Source organism: Protopterus annectens, chromosome 5.part1, assembly GCF_019279795.1.
Source record: "Protopterus annectens isolate FY-2018-M chromosome 5.part1, PAN1.0, whole genome shotgun sequence".
In the NCBI taxonomy this organism is placed as follows: Eukaryota; Metazoa; Chordata; order Ceratodontiformes; family Protopteridae; genus Protopterus; species Protopterus annectens.
In genome coordinates, this window is record NC_056736.1 from 525233832 (window position 1) to 525253220 (window position 19389).

General features: G+C 43.5%; 1 protein-coding gene across 1 annotated transcript in view; it reads right to left on the reverse strand.

The window, feature by feature from the left end:
* SPICE1 (spindle and centriole associated protein 1) overlaps positions 1-19389 on the reverse strand; it is a 1080118-nt gene that overhangs the window by 953080 nt on the left and 107649 nt on the right. Inside the window, exons 2-3 of the mRNA XM_044072827.1 lie at positions 4206-4352; positions 4014-4116 (exon numbers count right to left, since the gene is read on the reverse strand). Of these exons, the coding sequence (XP_043928762.1) occupies positions 4014-4116; positions 4206-4352 (250 nt within the window). The remainder of the gene's footprint in view (positions 1-4013; positions 4117-4205; positions 4353-19389) is intronic.

Sequence of the window (19389 nt, forward strand, 5' to 3'; positions counted from 1 at the left end):
ACACTGTCATATGCTTCAAGTCTAGCAATGCCATGTTGGACTCTTTCCTCATCTCTAGCTTCTTCTCAACTACATGTCTCACTGCAAACATCAGATCAGTTGTGCTGCATCCTGATCTGAATCAGAACTGCTTACCTCACATCTTACTTTCAACTGTTCAGCATACTTATCAATCACCCTCTCCAAGTCTTTCGTACAGTGTGACAGGAGTCCGATACCTCTATACTGCCCAGAGTTGAGGATGTCCTCTTTGTTCATGCACACTGACACTAGGTGCTTATCGTCCAGTCATCTGAAGTACACCTTTCTCTCCATACTGCTACAAGTACCATCTTGAGCCATTTATTCCCTAACTCACCCAACATCTTGATCATATCTGCCTTCACCTTGTCTGAGCCTGCTGACTTCCTCAACTTCGTCTTCCTTAGGGTTATTATTTCTTCTATGGTGGGCTTGTCTTCTTTCACTGTAGGCTATGTCTGGGGCAGTACAGCTTCTGTTGGATTTTCTTCAGTCGGAAGCTGCTAGAAGTTCACCTTCTCTCTGCCTTTGAGATCTTGTGGACAGGTGAACAGGTTATTGTTGGCATCCCTGGATATTTGAGGACCATTTTCTTTATCTTTTTGCCTTGCAACCTTATAGAGTATCTTTGTGCCATCTACGTTATCATTTTCAGTGAATGCTATTACAACTGCTCTCTAAACCTCTGTTAACCAACCAGTACTCCTTCTTAGCCTAGTCTGTCTTTGATATCTCCCACTTTTTCCTGCACACCATCTTTATTTTGGCAACTTCCTGGACTTCTGTATCCAATCACCAGCATTATTTACGTATCTTATTTCAATACTTGGCTCAGTAGCATTTCTGCTCTATAGTCCTTACACATGCGGGTTTGAGGTACCAATCTTCAACTCCATCTATTTCTTCTTCTTCTTGAGGTGCTACTGCCTGGAGTATTTTCTTGGACTTTATTTTGCTTTCTCTCCATTCAACTTCCAGGTCTTCAGCTTAGTCTCAGTAAACCTTTGAGCCTTCACAGATAACTTCTTGCAGCTGGATGTGGCCACCAGTGGTTTATCCTGTGGGAAGACTGTTTCAATAAGGATGACTCCCCAATCTCTGATTCTATCCCAGTGCCCTTTCCTTAGGAGAGGAAGTCTAGCACAGTTGCATGTTGCTCAGTCTTGTATGTTATCTTGTGACTATCCTCTTACAGAAATATGTGCTGGCCACTATTAAGCCATTTGCCAGACAGAAGTCTAGAATGTCCTCACCTTCTTTATTCCTGTTGTCCAACCCATGTGGCCCAAGCAGTCCTCATATCCTTTTCTATCTGTCCCAATATATGCTTTAAGGTCCCTTATTATCAACATCAACTCATGTTATCCTGCTTTATCTTGCAGGTCCTGCAATTGCTGCCTGAATGTACTCTTTTCCTCGTTATCACAGTCCTGCTGTGGGGCATATGCTGAGACTATGAATAGTGCCCTATCTTTACATCAGAGTCTGACTACCATGAGACTGTCACTAACATTGCTGACATCCCTCACTGAAGGATGTGCATGCATCTCCCTAATGAAATGTCGGGACTCGTAACAGAGGGCCATGAAATACTGAAAAAAAGAAAGAGACATGCAACACAGTAAAAGAGAGAATGCTGAACATGGCTTTTCTCCTCCAAAGCTGCTTTTGCATGGGGACCTCATTGCACCCTTCTGATGGTTAAGTACTAGGTCAGCTGCACTTTGTGGGCCATTTTAAGCCTATCCAATTTCCCTTTTTGCGCTTAAAATATTCTATCCCCTTTGGTTATAGATTCCATTCCATGCCTGATAATTATATATTACCTCTAATATGAATAAATGGGATCATACAACAGACAATTTGAGGGGACCCATGCATGGGATGAATCATGTAGGAGCTGATGAAAAACAAATATGTATGTATATATACATATATTTACAGATGGAAGAATAAGCTACAACATTTAGTTCAAGAAGCTGTTAAGTCACTGTCCACATTAAGGCCCAAGTCCTGAACAAAGGGTCAACTCTTAGGGATGTATTGTCAATGTGTAGTTCCCTGGGGAAGACTACTTCCCAAAGGACACAAAATAATGCATTTTTTTGCCATTTAGTTTCAGTCTAAGATTTTGGCACAACTTATTTGTATGGGACAAACCTTCCTGCAGAATGGCTACACCATTTTGGGATTCAATGACTGCTCCTAGCCTGCAGTCATCTGCAAACAGTCAGCCAGAGCCCTTTGCTACTGGCTTTTAAGTCAAAAACAGTAGATACCAAACAGGAGGGTCTAAGCACAGAACCCTGGGGGAGTCCACTGGTTACTGGTCTCTGTGTAATGATGTTTTTTGATGTAAGGGGCAAACCCCCACACACCCAAATTTATATACATACATATATAGGGTCTATATTAGATAAACGAACGCTTAAATGTTCAAATCTCTAAAGGTCGACCTTTAGAGATCAAACAGTTAAGTGTTCGAATATCTTCAAAAATTAAAAAAATAAATAAAAGAATAAAAAAACTGAAGGGTGTAAGCAGGGGGCCAAGCCACCCTACACCTGCCACGTGGGGGGCTGCACCCCCCCACCCCACCCCGCTACTTAAATATACCAACTCCAAGATCGCGTTACAGTGTAGGGAATGGGAAATTTCCCGTTTCCGCACTCTAGTGCACTGAAGTGCGATCTCGGAGTTGGTATATTTAAGTAGCAGGGGGGTGAAGGGGGGGGCTTGCCCCTCTGCTAAAACCCTTTCATTTTACTTTTTTTTTTGTTTGTTTTATTACATTTTTGAATACTTAACTGTTCGATCTCTAAAGGTCGACCTTTAGAGATTCGAACATTTAAGCATTCGTCAATGTAATATAGACTCTCTCTCTCTCTCTCTATATATATATATATATATATATATATATATATATATATATATATAATCTATATCTAGATATATATATATATATATATGTATGTATAAACTCAGAGATTGTCATATATATTGGTTTATTACACACACACACACACACACACACATATACTTTATAACATATATATGTGTATGGATCTACTTTACATGCTCGAAAGCCCAAATGCTCGAAAATTATTTTCGTCTCGAGAAAATTAAAATTAAAATCCCAAACAGCACATTTTTTTCCAGGGCAAGTAAACACTTGCCCAACACTTCACGAAAACACACCATAGTACCTGAAACCCACCTAGGTGGGGGCTATGCCCCCCACACCCCCATAACTATATATACCAACTCCAAAATCACACTACAGTGGGGAAAGTGCATATTTCTCCATGTTGAGCAAGTGTTTACTTGCCGTGGGAAAAACTGCATATTTCGGGATTTCAGTTTTTATTATTTTTGTCTCGTGAAAATAATGTTAGAGTATATGGACTTTCAACCAAGCAAAGTAGACCTATGTGTGTGTGTGTGTGTATATATTATATATATATATATATATATATATATATATATATATATATATATACACATACATATATCAAACACAGAAAGCCAGCACAAAATCAGGGTAAACAATTCAAACAGCAATTAAATACTCTGGCGGGCTGATTTGCTGACAAATGATCAAACTGCTATCCCACTGACCACAAAAAAAAAAAGCCAGTACAGCTGATTGAAAATCAGTTTATCTCATATACCAGCTTTTTTTGCGCAAAATCATGGCACTATGTGGGGATCAGGGGAATTTGTCCTTTCCCCACTGTAGTTCAATCTTGTTCTACCCCTCATGTGGGGGGTGTAGGGGATGTTTTAGTTTTTTGTTCGGTTGGTGATAGACAAGTTGTGTTTGATGACTTCCCATTCAATATGGTGAATTTTTGACATAAGCACACACACACACACACACACACACACAGCAAACATATTTAAACCACTAGAAAATTCAATACATTTCAATAACGTATTAACAAAGTACATTATAACTAATCCTTCACTCTGAAGACAGACTGAAGAGATACCTGTGCGTCGTCGGGGTGCGTCACCAAATAAATCCTTCACTACTGCCATGGCTCTGTCTGATCGCTCTAGTACGTCTTTCAGCTGGTAGTGGTCTGACAAAACCTGATAAAGACAGAACAGTGCAGTTACAAAGTGAAGGTACCACTCTTATATACATCCATCCCTTTATTCATACAGCCTCTTATTCTAACCTCTCTCATGATCGCAAGTTTTTTTTTCTCTAATGGGTCCAAGCTCCCCTTGTTATGGTTTCTGAACTTCTTTCTCAGAGCTCTTTCTTGCAGTTCCCATTGAGCCAGCCCACGATTCCTGGACTTGTGCATCTCATGACGCCGTACCTGCACAAAAATGGAATATATTTAAATTATTTTACACGGACAAGTATTTGTTCTATAAAGCAAACAGCTTTGATAACTGGAAAAAAAGCAAACGGAAAAAGTAATTTATGCTAGTGATATTATTTCTGAGAAATTCCTTGGAAATGTTGATTACAGAATGTATGCACACAGAATGAAACCTTCCCACAGGAAAATCTGTACTAATGCTACTAACACTGGTAAGACAAAGCTGCACTAATACTGCTGCATACAGTTAGATGATGCTAAATTTCAAATACATATTAAATGCAAGTTTTGGCAAAAGCCTCAAAATTTTTAATCTGCTACAAAATGTTTCTCCCAAAGCCAAAAGTTTCATAAAAGTAAACTAGCATAATCACAAAAGTTTCACCTCAAGAATTATCTACATTTGCAAAAGTCAATAAGCCATAGCGATGCAAGTATTTGATACAAAATTGCATGGAAGTTCCAATACCAAATACATAAAACATTTATTTTATGACTCGAAGAGAGAGGCAGGCAAAGGACAACAATGAAGAATACTTGCCACTGTAGAACAAAATATAATTACTCAAAACATGTTCACTATTACACAATGACATATAATTATTATTCAAAAACATGCAAGCTGACAAGACAAAGCTATCAGCATGTCCACTGTAAATGCAGTATGACCAAAAACAAAGGCAGTTACCTTTGCAGCTTAACTACTAAAAATAAAATTACAGGCATGGTATTCCTCATGCAGCTAAGCTGAAAACAGCCATTTGATCTTATCAACATAGATTTATTTAAAAAATACACTATAATACTATTGCGATGATGTCATCATTACAGTCAGAGAGAAACTCTTCCACTAATGCCATTTTTCTAGACATATCTAAAGCATTTGATCTACACCACATTTTGACACAGAAACGCTGCCATCTGAATTGGCTGACATTTCATTCACTGCATGAAAAACACGGTTGCCTGATAGGTCTTGTTATATTAAAACAGTACAGATGTGTAAAATCTTACTATACCCATAGATGTCCTTTTCCTCACTACTGCAGTATTCTTTACAATAGGAATCCCCTGCCGAGGGTAACCCAACAGCTGTCCAAGTACATCAAAGCCTTTAGGTTGCAGTAGGTATTCTGTACGTCACACGTACACCTCTCATGCATGGCACAGGGTATAAAGGTGACATACGGATGTGCCATCCTCAGAACTGAAAAGCCCCAGAAGGAAAGACAGTCTAAGACACAAAGAGGTAACAAGTATATCCAAAAGGAGAAAAGCAACAGAGGGAGGAGGTTGTGAGCAAATACTGCAACAGTAAAGAGAAGGACATCTACTGTTATGGTAAGATTTTACACAACTGTACTATGTCCTTCCATATCACTTGCGGAGTACTCTTTACAATAGGGGGGAGTACAAAACATCAGGAAGAAAGTTGGCAGGAGGAAGGACCAGCAGACCCCTCAAGAATACCATGTAGGATAGCCCTGGCAAAATTAGTTCTAGCCCTTGAAACAACATCCAACTTATAGCGCTTGATAATAGCTGCCTCAAGAATAGAATTTGTATCCAAACCCCTGAAAAAAGCACCAGAAGAAGCCACAGCTCTGGTAGAATGAGCCTTAACAGAAGAAGCAAGACTTTTTCCATGATAGGAACAACAAAAGAAAATGGCTTTAGATATCCAGGAAGAAACAGTTTTGTTCTGAAACCGCCAAAACCTGAAAGCCGAGGATGAAATGAAACAAAAAGCTGCTCAGATCTACGAATGTCTTCAGTTTTATCCAAATAATATCCTAGTTGCATATGCAAACCCAAAGTGTGAAGAACCTACTCACTAGCAGATGTGGAAGGGAAAAAAGTGGGCAAATGAATAAACTGATTAACAGACAACAAATTAACCATCTTGGGCATAAAAGGATTAGTATGAAGAGACACCCTGTCCCTATGGAAAACCAAAGGAGGAGGAACAACCATAATGGCTTGCAGGCTCAGACACCTGTCTGGCTGAGATAAGGGCCAAAATAAGAACAGTCTTCCAAGAACAATGATGTAAAGAAGATGAAGCTGCAGATTCAAAAGGAGCCAGAGTCAGTTTTTACAAAACAAAATGTAGGTCCCAGGAAGGAGGACTAGGCTTTCTGGGAGGCCTAAGATGAAGAACAGCTTTACGAAATTTTTTGCCACAGATCTAGACGCCAAAGGGGGAGTCAAAGGCAGTCAAGCAGAAATAGCTAATAAGTGGGCTTAAAAAACAGAAGATTATGCCAACCCAGCATGGAGCAATTCACACAAATAAGAAAAAAAAACAAAGGAATTTACTTAGTAAGTGGATCCAGGTTACAAGAAAGACACCAAGCAATAAATAATTTCCATTTGGATAAATAAGATTTTCTGGTAGTGGGTTTCCTGGCCTCCTGCAGGACCCAAAGCACACCCTCAGAAAAAAAGGTGCCTAAATGGGATCAAAACCCTATTATTCACAATGCCAGCTGAAGAGTGGACAGGTGGGGATGGATGAGAGACCCTTGTCTTGTGAGAGTAGGTCCACCCTGTGAGGTAACCTGTGATGATTGCCCTTAGCTAAATGCAGAAGAAGAGGGAACCAACGTGTCTAGGCCAAAAGGGAGTCGCTAACAAGATATTGGGGGCATCCTGTTTTATCTTGACCAGGACCCGCAAAATGAGAGGAGGGGAAGAAAGGCATAAAGAAACATCTTCCAAGAAAATGAGAGGGTGTCCATTTTCCAGGCCAGAGGACATGGGACTTTGGTGCAGAAGAGAGGAAGTTGTCTGTTCAGAGAGGAGGCAAAAATACCTACTTGAGGAGTACCCTACTGGTGGACAATGTCCAGAAACACATCTCTGTGAAGCAACCACTCATGAGATTGTGTTACAGACCTGCTCAGAGAATCTGCCACGATGTTCTGATCTGAAGGAATGTAAACTACCTGAAGGATCACCTGATTTTGGACAGCTAGATCTCAATCCTGAAGAGCTAGTCTGCACAGGAGATGAGATCTGGTCCCCTCTTGCTTATTGTCTGTGAAGACTTTGAAGGGCCCTAGAAGGAAGGGAATGAAAAGCCAGGAGAAGTGCTCATCTCTTTGATATTGATAAGATCTTTCTTTTGTTGAAGAGACCAGAGGCCCTGCACTTTTACAGGATTCATGGAGGCCATCCATTCCATATGTGAGACATCTGTAGAGAGTTCCTGGGAAGGGACTGGAGGTTGAAAAGGAAGCCCTGGGTTGATGGACACCACTGAAGTTTCAGCTTGAGATATGGCAGAAATGGAATTGGAAAATCCAAAGGATGAGAATTTTGAGGAGGCCAGACTGACTTTAGGAACCAGTGGAGCTTTCTCACATGAAGCTTGGCCAGATGAAGCATAGGAATACTTGATGCCATGTATCTCAGAGCCCTTAGGAACTCCCTGGCTGTAATGGAGTCCAGTGGAAGAAGGGACTGAAAGAATGCAATCAGAGTTCAAGCCTTGGGAGGAGGCAGAGATGCCAGCATTCTAACAGTCATAAAGGGTGCACACTAGAAATGCATGATCCTGAAAGGGATTCAGGCATGATTTTTGGAAATGCACTGTAAACCCTAGGCTTATAGCAGGAGGCAAATCGCAAAGTGAAGATGCTTAAGTAAGATCTCTGGAAAAGAGGCCTGAAAGAGCAAGTCATCCAGGTAAGGAAAGATGTGTACTTCCCTCAATATGCAAAAAGCAATCATAGGAGGGAGGCATTTGGTGAAGATCCTTGGGGCAGTAGAGAGGCCAAAGGGCAAGGCAGAGAACTGAAAATGCAAGGAAGCAACAGAGAAACATAAAATCTTCCTGAAAAGAGGATGAATTTAGATATGGAAACAGGCATCCTTGAGATCCAGGAAAACTAGAAAAGCCTGAGGAAGAAGAGGATATAAGGTTTGAAGGGATAGCATCTGAAAGTAAGGAACTTTTAAAAAGGTGTTTATCTGAGATAGATCCAGAATGGCAATCCAGGTGCCTTCTTTCCCAGATACCAAAAACTTTCTGGAGTAGAACCCATTCCCCGTTTGAGCAATTGAAAATTCTTGAATTCTACCTTGAGACAACAAGTCCTGAAGCACCTATGGAAAAAGGGCAGCTGTTCCTGAGGAGTCTGAGGAATGCCCAAAAAGAAGGAAGAGATTTCCAAACCATATAATACCCTTGGTGGATTATGGATAGAATCCAAGAATCCTAAGTGATCTGTAACCAAATAGGAAGTGACAGGGAAAGAGAGAGAGGAATGTGACTGAGAAGAGAGGGGCAAGGACATTCAGATAGCACCTGGCTTGTCTGGATAGCAAGGTTTCTGAGCTGAAGGAGTTTGAGTAGACTTAGCAGGAGGAGCCCTTCTACCACCCTTCTTACCTTTGGGGAGAGGACGAGACTGCGTACAAAGGCAGTTTTTAATACGGTAATTCCTTTGAAACCTAGGAATAGGTGAAACAAAAATATGTTTTAAACCCTGTAAAGCCTTATCCTTTTCCTGAAGGGACTTAAAACAACTCAGCAGCAGCACCACCAAAAAGATGTTTGTTATCTGGAGGAGCATAAATTTAGCCTTATCATCATCAGGCAAAGGCTGGAGTCAAAGCCAGAAATACCTCCTCAACAGAGAAACTAAAGCAGCAGCTCTAGACAAGGTATAAGCTGCATCATAGTTACATTTAATAGAACAGTGAGCAACCTGAGAAGATGTCCCTAGTAAAGAAAGAGCTGAAGTCTTCCCCTCAGAGTCAGAAGATCTGAAATAGCATTATAGGCCTGATAGAGAACAGCTAAAATTAATCTGGTCATATGTGTCTAATAGTTCATAGCAGAAGTATAAACTTTCTTACCCATCCTCTCCATATTTCTGCTGTTCTTGTCAGAGGGACGCAGCTTTGTAGAAGTCAAAAGTTTAAATGGCTTATCAGAAGCCACAGCAACAATAAGAAGGGCCAGCAGAGGGGCACCTATAAAGGAAAGTGCAATATTCAGGCACCTTATAAAATTAGAAGTTATGTACCTACCATAACATTCCATGTTAGTTGTCTTCTCTCGCCTTCTTTCTTGCTGGATGGGTTCGGAGCCGATCCTCGGCTCCGACTCGGCACTAGCTTTAGCTCGAGAACTCCTTTTACCAGCTCGAGGCAACCCTATATCCCATGATGCAAGGCGGAACTACCTCAGATCTCGTTTGGCAGCTAACTAACCCTGCTAAAGACTTATCCTAATATAATTAGGAACCATGGTTCCTAAAAGAAGTCCTCATAACAATGCTCCAGAGGAAGCAATCTAATAGGAACTCTCCAAGATCTGTCCAGGCCAGGGGGAAGGAGGGAGGGGCGCAAGAAAGAAGGCGAGAAGACAACTAACATGGAACGTTATGGTAGGTACATAACTTCTAAATTGTAAGTTGTCCATCTCGCCTTCCTTCTTGCTGGATGGGACCGCGTCCTAGCACCTGTATCCCGGGTGGCTCAATGGAACAGACTCTTGAGAACAGTGGAACCAAAACTGGCCCTATCTCTGGAGGCCAAATCCAACTTGTAATGAGACACAAAGGTATGAGGCGTGGCCCAAGTAGCTGCTGCACAAATAGTGTCAATGGGAAGTCTATCCTGAAAAGCTACAGAAGTGGATAGACTCCTGGTCGAATGTGCTTTTGGCTTAGAAGATAGTTGTTTGCCCCTTAGAGAGTACACATAGGAAATGTTGGAAGTCAACCATCTAGATAAGGTCACTTTAGATACTGGAAGACCCAACCTGTTTTCTGCATAGGAGACAAACAATTGGTCTGATTTTCTAACTTGTTTAGTCCTATGTAAGTAGTACCTGAGCTGACGATGAACATCCAAAAATGCAGCTTCTGTTCAGCTCTGTCAGAATAGTTAGGAAAGAAAACTGGTAGATCAATCGATTGGTTAATATTGGCTTGAGATACAACTTTGGGAAGAAAGGAAGGGTTAGTTCTGAGCGAAACCCTATCCTTATGAAACACCAGATAAGGTGAACGAATACAGAGGGCCTGAATCTCAGAAACTCTTCTTGCAGAAGTAACAGCCAGCAAAAACATAGTTTTCCATGTCAACAACTTTAAAGAACATGTAGCAGACGGTTCGAAAGGAGGTAGAATTAGGGATGCCAACATTAAGTTCAGATCCCATTGCGGAGGAGGATGTTTCACAGGCGGTTTTAGGAGAAAAACTCCTCTCAAAAAGGCTTTGCATAATCTATGAGACATGATGTTATTGTCCTGCAAGCCAACATGAAATTTGGAAATAGCAGCCAGTTGTACTTTGACTGTAGATGATGACGATCCCGAATGAAAGACCTCCGCCAGGAAATCCAAAACAGAATGTATAGGAGCGGTGAAAGGATCAATATTTCTGGCGTTTGGCCAAATAGAAAAACGTCGCCACTTGCTAGCATAAACAGTTCTAGTGGACGACTTTAAAGAAGACACTAAAATGTCTCTGACTGAGTCAGAAATCATAGGTAGCCTGGCTAGGGAAGGAAGTGGAGCAACCAAGCAGTGAGGTTGAGAGAATGAATGGCCCGGTGCTGATGACCCGACTGGTGGATCAAAAGATCCGGAACTGGGTCCAGATGCCAGGGCTGCACCAGAAGGTGATGATGTAGAGACGGAAACCAAATTTGTCGAGGCCAATATGGAGCAATGAGGATCAATTTGGCTCTCAAAATGGTGGCTTTCTGAATGACTTGTGGAATCAATGGAAAGGGAGGAAAAGCATAAAGAAGTCCCCGAGGCCAATCCTGGGTTAGAGAGTCTCTCAAGGGTTGGCCTGGAAGAGGAAATAGTGTGAAGTAATCTGGGCACTTGCTGTTTTGAGGGGTAGCGAAAAGATCGCAACAAGGGGTGACCCACTTCAGAAAAATCTGATCCACTACAGACTGATTGAGAGACCACTCGTGAGGCATCAGAATAGATCTGCTTAGCCTGTCCGCCAATAGGTTGGACCTGCCAGGGATGTGCGTTGCTATCAGAAACCGCTGAGAAGAGATCGCCCATTGCCAAAGTCTGAGAGCTTCTCGACATAAGGGATAGGACCTGGTTCCGCCCTGTTTGTTGATGTACCAGACCACGGACATGTTGTCCGTCTGTACTGCAATAGTCCCTGTGGGAAGAAAGTCGGCGAGGGCTTGCAACGTTAAAAGCACTGCTCTCATCTCCAGGACATTTATGTGCAGGTGGTATTCTATGGGTTGCCACGTCCCGTGGACCATCCTGCCCTGATAATGCACCCCCCACCCGATCAGAGAGGCATCCGTGGTGACTGTGGCAACTGGAGGAGGGGGAACAAAGGGTCGGCCCTGATGAAGAAGAGGGGAAGATATCCACCATCGTAGATGAGCCCTGCAAGACTGTGTCACTAAGATCTCGTGTCTCATGGGCAGATCGTGGTACGACCACTGCGTGAACAACATCCACTGCAGGAGACGCATGTGGAAGCGAGCCAGTGGAAGAAGAACAATGGCTGCGGCCATTAGGCCTAGAACTTTCAAGACAAACCTCGCTTTGACCTTGTTGCTTTGTAACAGAAGCTGAACAAATTTCTGGATGTCCAGAATCCTTTGATTTGTTAGCCTGGCTAACATTTTGACGGTATCTAACTCTGCGCCTATAAAGGTGATAGATTGGCAAGGCAGCAGAGAGGATTTTTCGAAATTCACCGAAATTCCTAGACTCTTGCAAAGCTGTAAGGTGTAGTCTCTGGACCGAAGAAGCTGATCCTTGGAGGTGGCGGAGAGGAGCCAGTCGTCCAAATAAGGAAACACTTGGAATCCTCGACGTCTCAGGTGAGCTGTGACCACTGCCATGCATTTGGTGAACACACTAGGGGCTGAAGTGAGGCCAAAGGGCAGTGCTCTGAATTGGTAATGACTGGCTCCCAGCCGAAGCGGAGAAACCTTCTGGAGCGTCTGTGAATCTTTATATGATAGTACGCGTCCTGAAGGTCTATCGAGCACATCCAGTTGTCCTTGCCCAGAAAGGGCAGAATGGATTGCAGCGTGACCATCCGAATCTTGCCTTTCTGACAGACTTGTTTAGTCGGCTTAGGTCTAGTATTGGTCTCCAATCTCCCGTCCTTTTGGGGACCCAAAAGAATCTTGAGTAGAAGCCGGATCCTACTTGGTCTGCCGGCACTGGGTGGATGCCTCTTTCTCCCAGCAGTTTTGAAACTTCCTGTTTTGCCAAATCCCTTTGACCGGGTGAGATGTCTGGAAGGGATTGTAGAGGTACGGAAACCTTTCAAGGGATTTTGTAACCCTCGGATATAATCGACTGTACCCACTTCTCTTGTGATAGGGATTGCCAGGCTACTGGGTACAGCGAAATTCTTCCCGACTGCCTCCAAGGGGGGACAGACGGGCAACACCTCAGGGATGCTGAAAGGGCTTCTCAGGAAGAGGCTCCCTGTTGCCCTGGTTCTGAGGACCCCCTGCCTCTAGGGCGCGTATTATTGCTACCCCTCTGCCTCTTGGGGTAAACTGACCACGTGTGTCCGTGTAGCTCCTTGGGCTTTACGGAACCACATCTTCCCCTTCTGACCCTTGGGATAGGGTCTAGAAGGAGTGGAAAACTGGACTCCAACGGCAGAAAGAGTTTTACCGTCCTGTTCACATCTGGTCAAAGTATCCTTCACCTGAGGTCCGTACAAAGCCGAACCGTCAAAGGGGTGTTGGTGAAGGACGCCTTAAAGGGGTCTGCAAAATTACACAGCCGCATCCAGGCTTGGCGTCTAAGAGCAACACCTGTGCCTGCGGCCCTGCTCGCTCCATCGGCTGCATAAGATATGAGCCGCATGGAGGAGTTAGATATCGAATTCAGGATAGCTAGCTGAGAGGCAATCTTTTCCTGAGCCCCAGCAGCTGAAGGATCCTGGACTACTTCTCCCAGTTCCTTGAGAATATCTCGTTGAAGCCTGGTGAAGTGACAAAGGTAATTCAGCGAACGCATTGCAAAGGTCGCTGAAGAAAACATCCGCTTTCCATACCTGTCCATGGTCCTAGAATCCTTATTAGGAGGATGGACAGGTACTGAAGGATCCGCCAGTTCCTTCTTAGTGGCCGCCGCCACCACCATAACATCCACAGAGACACCTTTGGACAGGAACTGTTTGTCCGAAGGGGCCGTGATGAACTTGGATGGTCTCCTGGGGACAGGTTCCACAGAATCTGGAGCCGCCCACGCCTTCCGAGCCACTACCTGCATGAGTGGGTCGAAAGGCGGAGACACTCAGGAGGTGGAGGGTCGGGATCCAAAAGCCTCCAGGTATACCGACTCATCCTCGGAGGGGTCAATGGAGGGCCAATTCCCCCTCTGTTTGAGGAGCTCAAGGATGTCTGAAAATGAGACATCCTCAGAGGGGGACCGTGGGGAACCCTCCGACTCATCTAAGTCGGTATCAGATGTAGTAGACTCAGGGGAGTCTGTGTGTTTCCTCTTACACGTCCTCTTCCGAGGGGTTCCCCTGCAGGGTCAGGAGAAACCTCGGAAGAGGAGGAAATTCCCAGTGGGGAAACCTGGGGCGATGGATCCCTGGGCCTGAGAGCAAGAGGCATCTGCAGGCACTGATGAGGGAGGAGCTAAAGGGATAGACCGTTGACCAGGCTCAGAGGCCAGGACACTCCTCATCACCTCAAAGGCTCCTCTCCCCGGGAGACCTGAACACACCCGCTCCGAAGAAACAGGAATGGTCGGCTCCAAGGAGAGAGAAGGCTTCGAGGCCGATGTCGGCACCGAGCTTACCAAAGCCGAAGCTCCGAGAGGGAGAGCGGGTCGGACAAGGGTCCGATGCCACTAGCCCCCTCGGAGCAGACAGTGGAAACCCGACGACCGGATCCCTCCAAGGAAAGTCTCAAGGAGGAGATCGGAGCCGAGGATGATGGAGCCGAAGGATGTATCGGCTCCGGCATCGAAACAGTCGCTGTCCCAAGAAGCTCCGGCTCCGAACTCTGGTGTGGAGTCGGAGGAGGAATCTCAAGAATCGGGGCTATAGCCGAAGTCTGCTGAGACGGGCTATGGAGCATTTGGGCCAGTGCCTGAGATTTCAACAGCCTGCTTACCACCCTCTCCAAATCGTGGTCAGACAGCCTGGAAGATCTCGAAGATCGGCTCCGATGGCTCCGCTCCGACAAAAGAGGAGACCCCGGAGCCGAGTGAATACTTAGTATCGAAGGGGACCGGGATCTCTTACGGGCTGGAGCCATCGGAGCCGAAGTCCCTTGAACCCCAGATGGAGCCGAGGATCTCGCCCGAATGCTGGATAAAGTGTCGGCTCCAGCCGGAGCCGACAAGGCAACAGTAGTCAGGGTATCGGAGCCGGCCGGCACCGAACCCACTACTCTAGCAGAGGAAGTCTCGGCTCCAGCCGGAGCCGATATCGGCTCCGACGGAGCCGGAGCCACCGGAGGAGGCTTGGACACTGTAGCCTGAGCCTTCGGTGACTTAAGAGGTTTTCCTGCCCCTTGCTTAGGAGGAGAACCTTCAGGTTTTAACAAACCTTGGAGGATCAACTTGTTCCTCCGTTCCTGCAGGACTCTCTGGCTAAAGGCATGACACAAAGCACAGGAGTCCTGCAGGTGCAAAGGCCCCAGGCAATACACACAAGAAGTGTGACCGTCTGTCAGGGACATTTTCTGACAGCACTGGTCACACTTCTTGAAGCCTGAGACCTTGCCTTCCTTAGACATCCTAAAAGGATATACACAAACAGTCCCCACAAACACACAACTTAATCCCTACACAGACACACAGGAAGGGAATAACTTGGGGAACTAGGCCTGACTAAAATTTTTAACTGAAAAAACTATTTTAAAAGTTTAAAAAGGAAGGGAATAGGGTGGGCTGTACAAAATACAGGCTAACCTAAAACTGAAGGGAAATTAAACCCCTAACTCAACTTTTTCTTCTTTAACAAGAAAAAACTTACCTCAGCTGGCAAAGGAGACCTCTTTCGCTAAGCGGCAAACGAGATCTGGGGTAGTTCCGCCTTGCATCATGGGATATAGGGTTGCCTCGAGCTGGTAAAAGGAGTTCTCGAGCTAAAGCTAGTGCCGAGTCGGAGCCGAGGATCGGCTCCGAACCCATCCAGCAAGAATGAAGGCGAGATTGACAACTTAACATCTTATCAGTTTTGTTTAGGAGGAGGGGGCAGGAAGATAGGAGCCTGAGAAGCAGTAGAAAAAGCATCCGACAAGACAGCAGCAACAGGAGTGACAGTAGAGGGTCTAGGAGATGCCATTTGAAGACGCTTATAGTACTTTTTGTGAACATCAGAAACCTGAGCACAGTCCCACTAAAAGAACTCCATCGTACAGGAGAATGTGTCACCAAAGGGAGAATCAAGACTAAGATTCCTCCTCCTTGGAGATGTACTTCAAGGAAGGGGGAAAGAAACCTGCTCCCTAGGCCTCTTAAGAGGAGGAGAAGACCAAGGCAGAGTAGGAACAGAGACCCCCCGAGTAGGCTTTAGAGCCATAAGGGCATTAAACACACCTTGTGTGAAATTTTTCCATTTACTCTGAGGATCTTTGGGAGCAGGAGAAAGTTGCTTAGTTTTCGGTTTCTTTTTCAAGGTGGCATCAGCCCTAAAGATCTTCGGAAGCTTGGACCTCTTATGAAACTCTATAAGCACAGAGGGAATCTTTTCTCTGACAAAGATTTGAGGAACACCCCTATGCAATTTGGAAATAATCAGCCATGGTTCCCCCTGAACATCTGAAGTGGGTATCTGCAAGGCCTCCAGGGATGTGTGAGATCCCAGATCCATGTTAGCCTCTGAAACAGTCATGGCAGAGGAATCCTACTGAGAAACCAGGTGGACCTCTGGGCTTTCACTAACCTCAAGAGAGACGTCTGATGGAGTCAGTGCAGCAGAAGAATCTGACTGAGCTTTCTTGGTCTTCTCGCAGATGGCTGACCCTCAGGCCAGGAGGATTCCCCCATAGTACCCTTAGCCAAAATACATTGGTTTCTAATTAGATTGCTAAAGAACTGAAAAGACTATGCATGGTGTTTGGAAAAACGCTTGACAAATGGGACAAGACGCATGGTCGTGAGAAGCACCCAAGTAAAACAAACACTGTTGTGATGAGCCTTATGGGGAATTTACCCCACAATGGAATTTCCCCTTTCTAGATGACATGAAGCCAACAACCATACAATAAAAGATGATAAGAAAGAAGAAAGAAGAAAAAAAAAAAAAAAAAAACCAAACAATGAGGCACTTACCTGAAAAGCGGATTCAGACCAACAATCGAAGATGGCATTCGAACTGGCAGCAAAGTTGTTCTGATTATGGTACATCCATACATCATCTTTGTGCCCTATGCCATGCAAGGGGAGCATACCTATTACAACCTAAAGGCTTTGGTATACTGGTCAGTTGTCAGGCTACCCTTGGTTGGGGATCCCTATTGTAAAGAATAGTGTCAACAGTGATATGCAAGGACATTTTATATAAGTGGCCCTTTCTTCATATCTTTACAAATTCTTCATAGATACGCTTTGGGTCTAGTTTTGGTTAAGGTTGACATTCGGAATTTGTTAATTCACTGTGGAACTCTACATACCAAATACATGATATTTACTCAGGTTGCATTTAAATTCACAACAAATTTCTAGCTCTGTGCAAACAAATATGAATGCAATCTATGCAGGGACTGAAAATAAAATGATGTGGTGTAAAACTTCTAAAATCAAGATTAGGCATCTACGGAACTGAAGCCAAAGATGCAATATATACCTGGTTTACACACTACAGATCCCACTAACACCTGTATCAACTCAGGAGTCATTGACAAATTAAAAATCATCGAGCTTTTTTACAGAAACACACACGCACGTACACACGCGTGCACTCACGCGCACGTATATATTTTTTTTATATTTATTTACCAGGGTCATGTACTCATCATCCAATCTGTACTGTTGATTCAATTTCAAGTTCAGCTAGGGTGAAATACAAAATATTTCACCAACAAAAAATACAGAAATGTAAACAATAACAGAATGGTTTACACTAATTACATAAAAACTGTGTCTACACATTCCAGTGAACAAGGACAGTACAGTGTACAATCAAGCAGAGTGTAATGAATGCATTAGTTTCTAAAGTGGGTCGATCTTCAGTGAATCTTGAGTGAGGAGAACAGATTCGGAAAGAAGATAGGTTAGGTGATAGGTCCTGTGTTGAAGGAGAAGCTTTTCTTTTGGATGAAGTGCTTTGTGAGCTGCATTCTGAATCTGGAATAAGTGCTGACGTCCTTAATGTGATGGGGAGAAACTGCCAAAGTGTAGGTGCCTGAGAAAAGAAAGCATGTACTGCAGTTTGTTTCTAGCGAGTTGGTGTGGCTTGTGAATAGAATCTCAGGTTGTATGAGGATGTTTTTTTCATGAAGTCTAGCTGTCTTAGCCTCAAGGCAAATATGATCACGTCTTTTTTTTTTTTTTTTTTAATTCAAAACACAACATTCTTTTAGACCAGTGTTTATACCACATAGAGTCTAAGGCTCTTCTACAGAACTTCTGAAAAGTTCAGAGCCTTGTTCTTACCATTCTAGATGACAAATCTGGGATTTGTTTTCTAAAACAGAGAACATTAGAGAAATATTTAATACCAGTTTTTCATGCCAAAGTGTGGACTTTCATAGGGAATACAATGGGAGTTGGTTCTGTTCTAGCATCCATAAGTTGAGAAGTGATTTTATGGGACCGGCTGCTGTAATTACTACTCTTATTTTCTAACAAAGTTCCTTCACACTGAAACAAATAACTATTCCTGATTTGCAGTGGTGGCTGGTGACTTCAAATTAAAGAAGGGCTGCAGGAGACAGCTGATTGGGTGGAGCCAATGGGAAGGGGTGTGCCCAACTATAAAGGGGGCGGAGCTATGCTCAAAACCACAACAACTGGAACTTTAATTAAATACGCTGCCCTGGGTGCCAAACAGTCATCACGAGAGTCCAATCAAGACAAAATGAAGTGTAGAATAAAAAAATATTTCAATGCATTGGCTACATGACAACTTACTTAATATCCAGATGGAAACAGGTTGTGAGGCATGAAAAAATAAATTACTTTTTAAATACATTACTGGAATGCCAGTCAAAATCAAGTATAAAAAAACAAGCAGCACTCAACTCAAACCACTACTCCTTGCACTGCAGTTCTAATTATAATTTATATTCAGCTTTATAAAATTACCAAGTAACATGCTGAAAGTAGCAATCTCTGTGATACCCCCCACTTGTAAAAATGTTTCTGATCCAAAAAAGACCTGCTGCCTGACGCAACTGTCTACTTGTTTCATGGGGAAGACATGATCAAAGTAAAAAATGAACAGCAAACAAGAAACAAGCTCAAGATAAATTGCTTAAAGGATTCCTGCACAAGTTATGGACCAGACATGATAGATTGGCATTCTGTTTATTTTACGGGTAAGCCTGCAAAGATGACTGCAAGTCTCCAACAAAAGATGACTGCAAGTCTCCAACAAATGTAACGAGCTTCTGAAAATACTGTAATCCTGTCCTTTTATTACAAATACTGTCATATGCATTTCAATACCCAAGGCTTATACATTATCTAGTTATGTAAATATTCTCGGCATGGCAACAACGAAAAGGCTTTCAATGCTGCTAATTATTTAACAGTATGCTTATTAAAGCTTACTTGCATCTTACAATCTCCGACAAGCTTAACTGATGGTCATTAAATCATTGCTACTTAAACAGAACAACAGGGCACTGTGACAGCATGCATTTTCTGAATAATAAGAAGCATAAATCAACAGTATAAAAATATGACAGAAAACCAGAACATTCTGCAAAATCAAGGACAGATGAAAAGCCACGGTCGTACTTGTGGTCTACCTTGGATGGGGGAATACTCTGCACACTTACACTGCATAACTGCTCCTTGCCTTCCTTGGACACATCCAGAACCACTACAATGGGGAGTGGGGTGCAACAAGTACGTCACAATTTGAAATG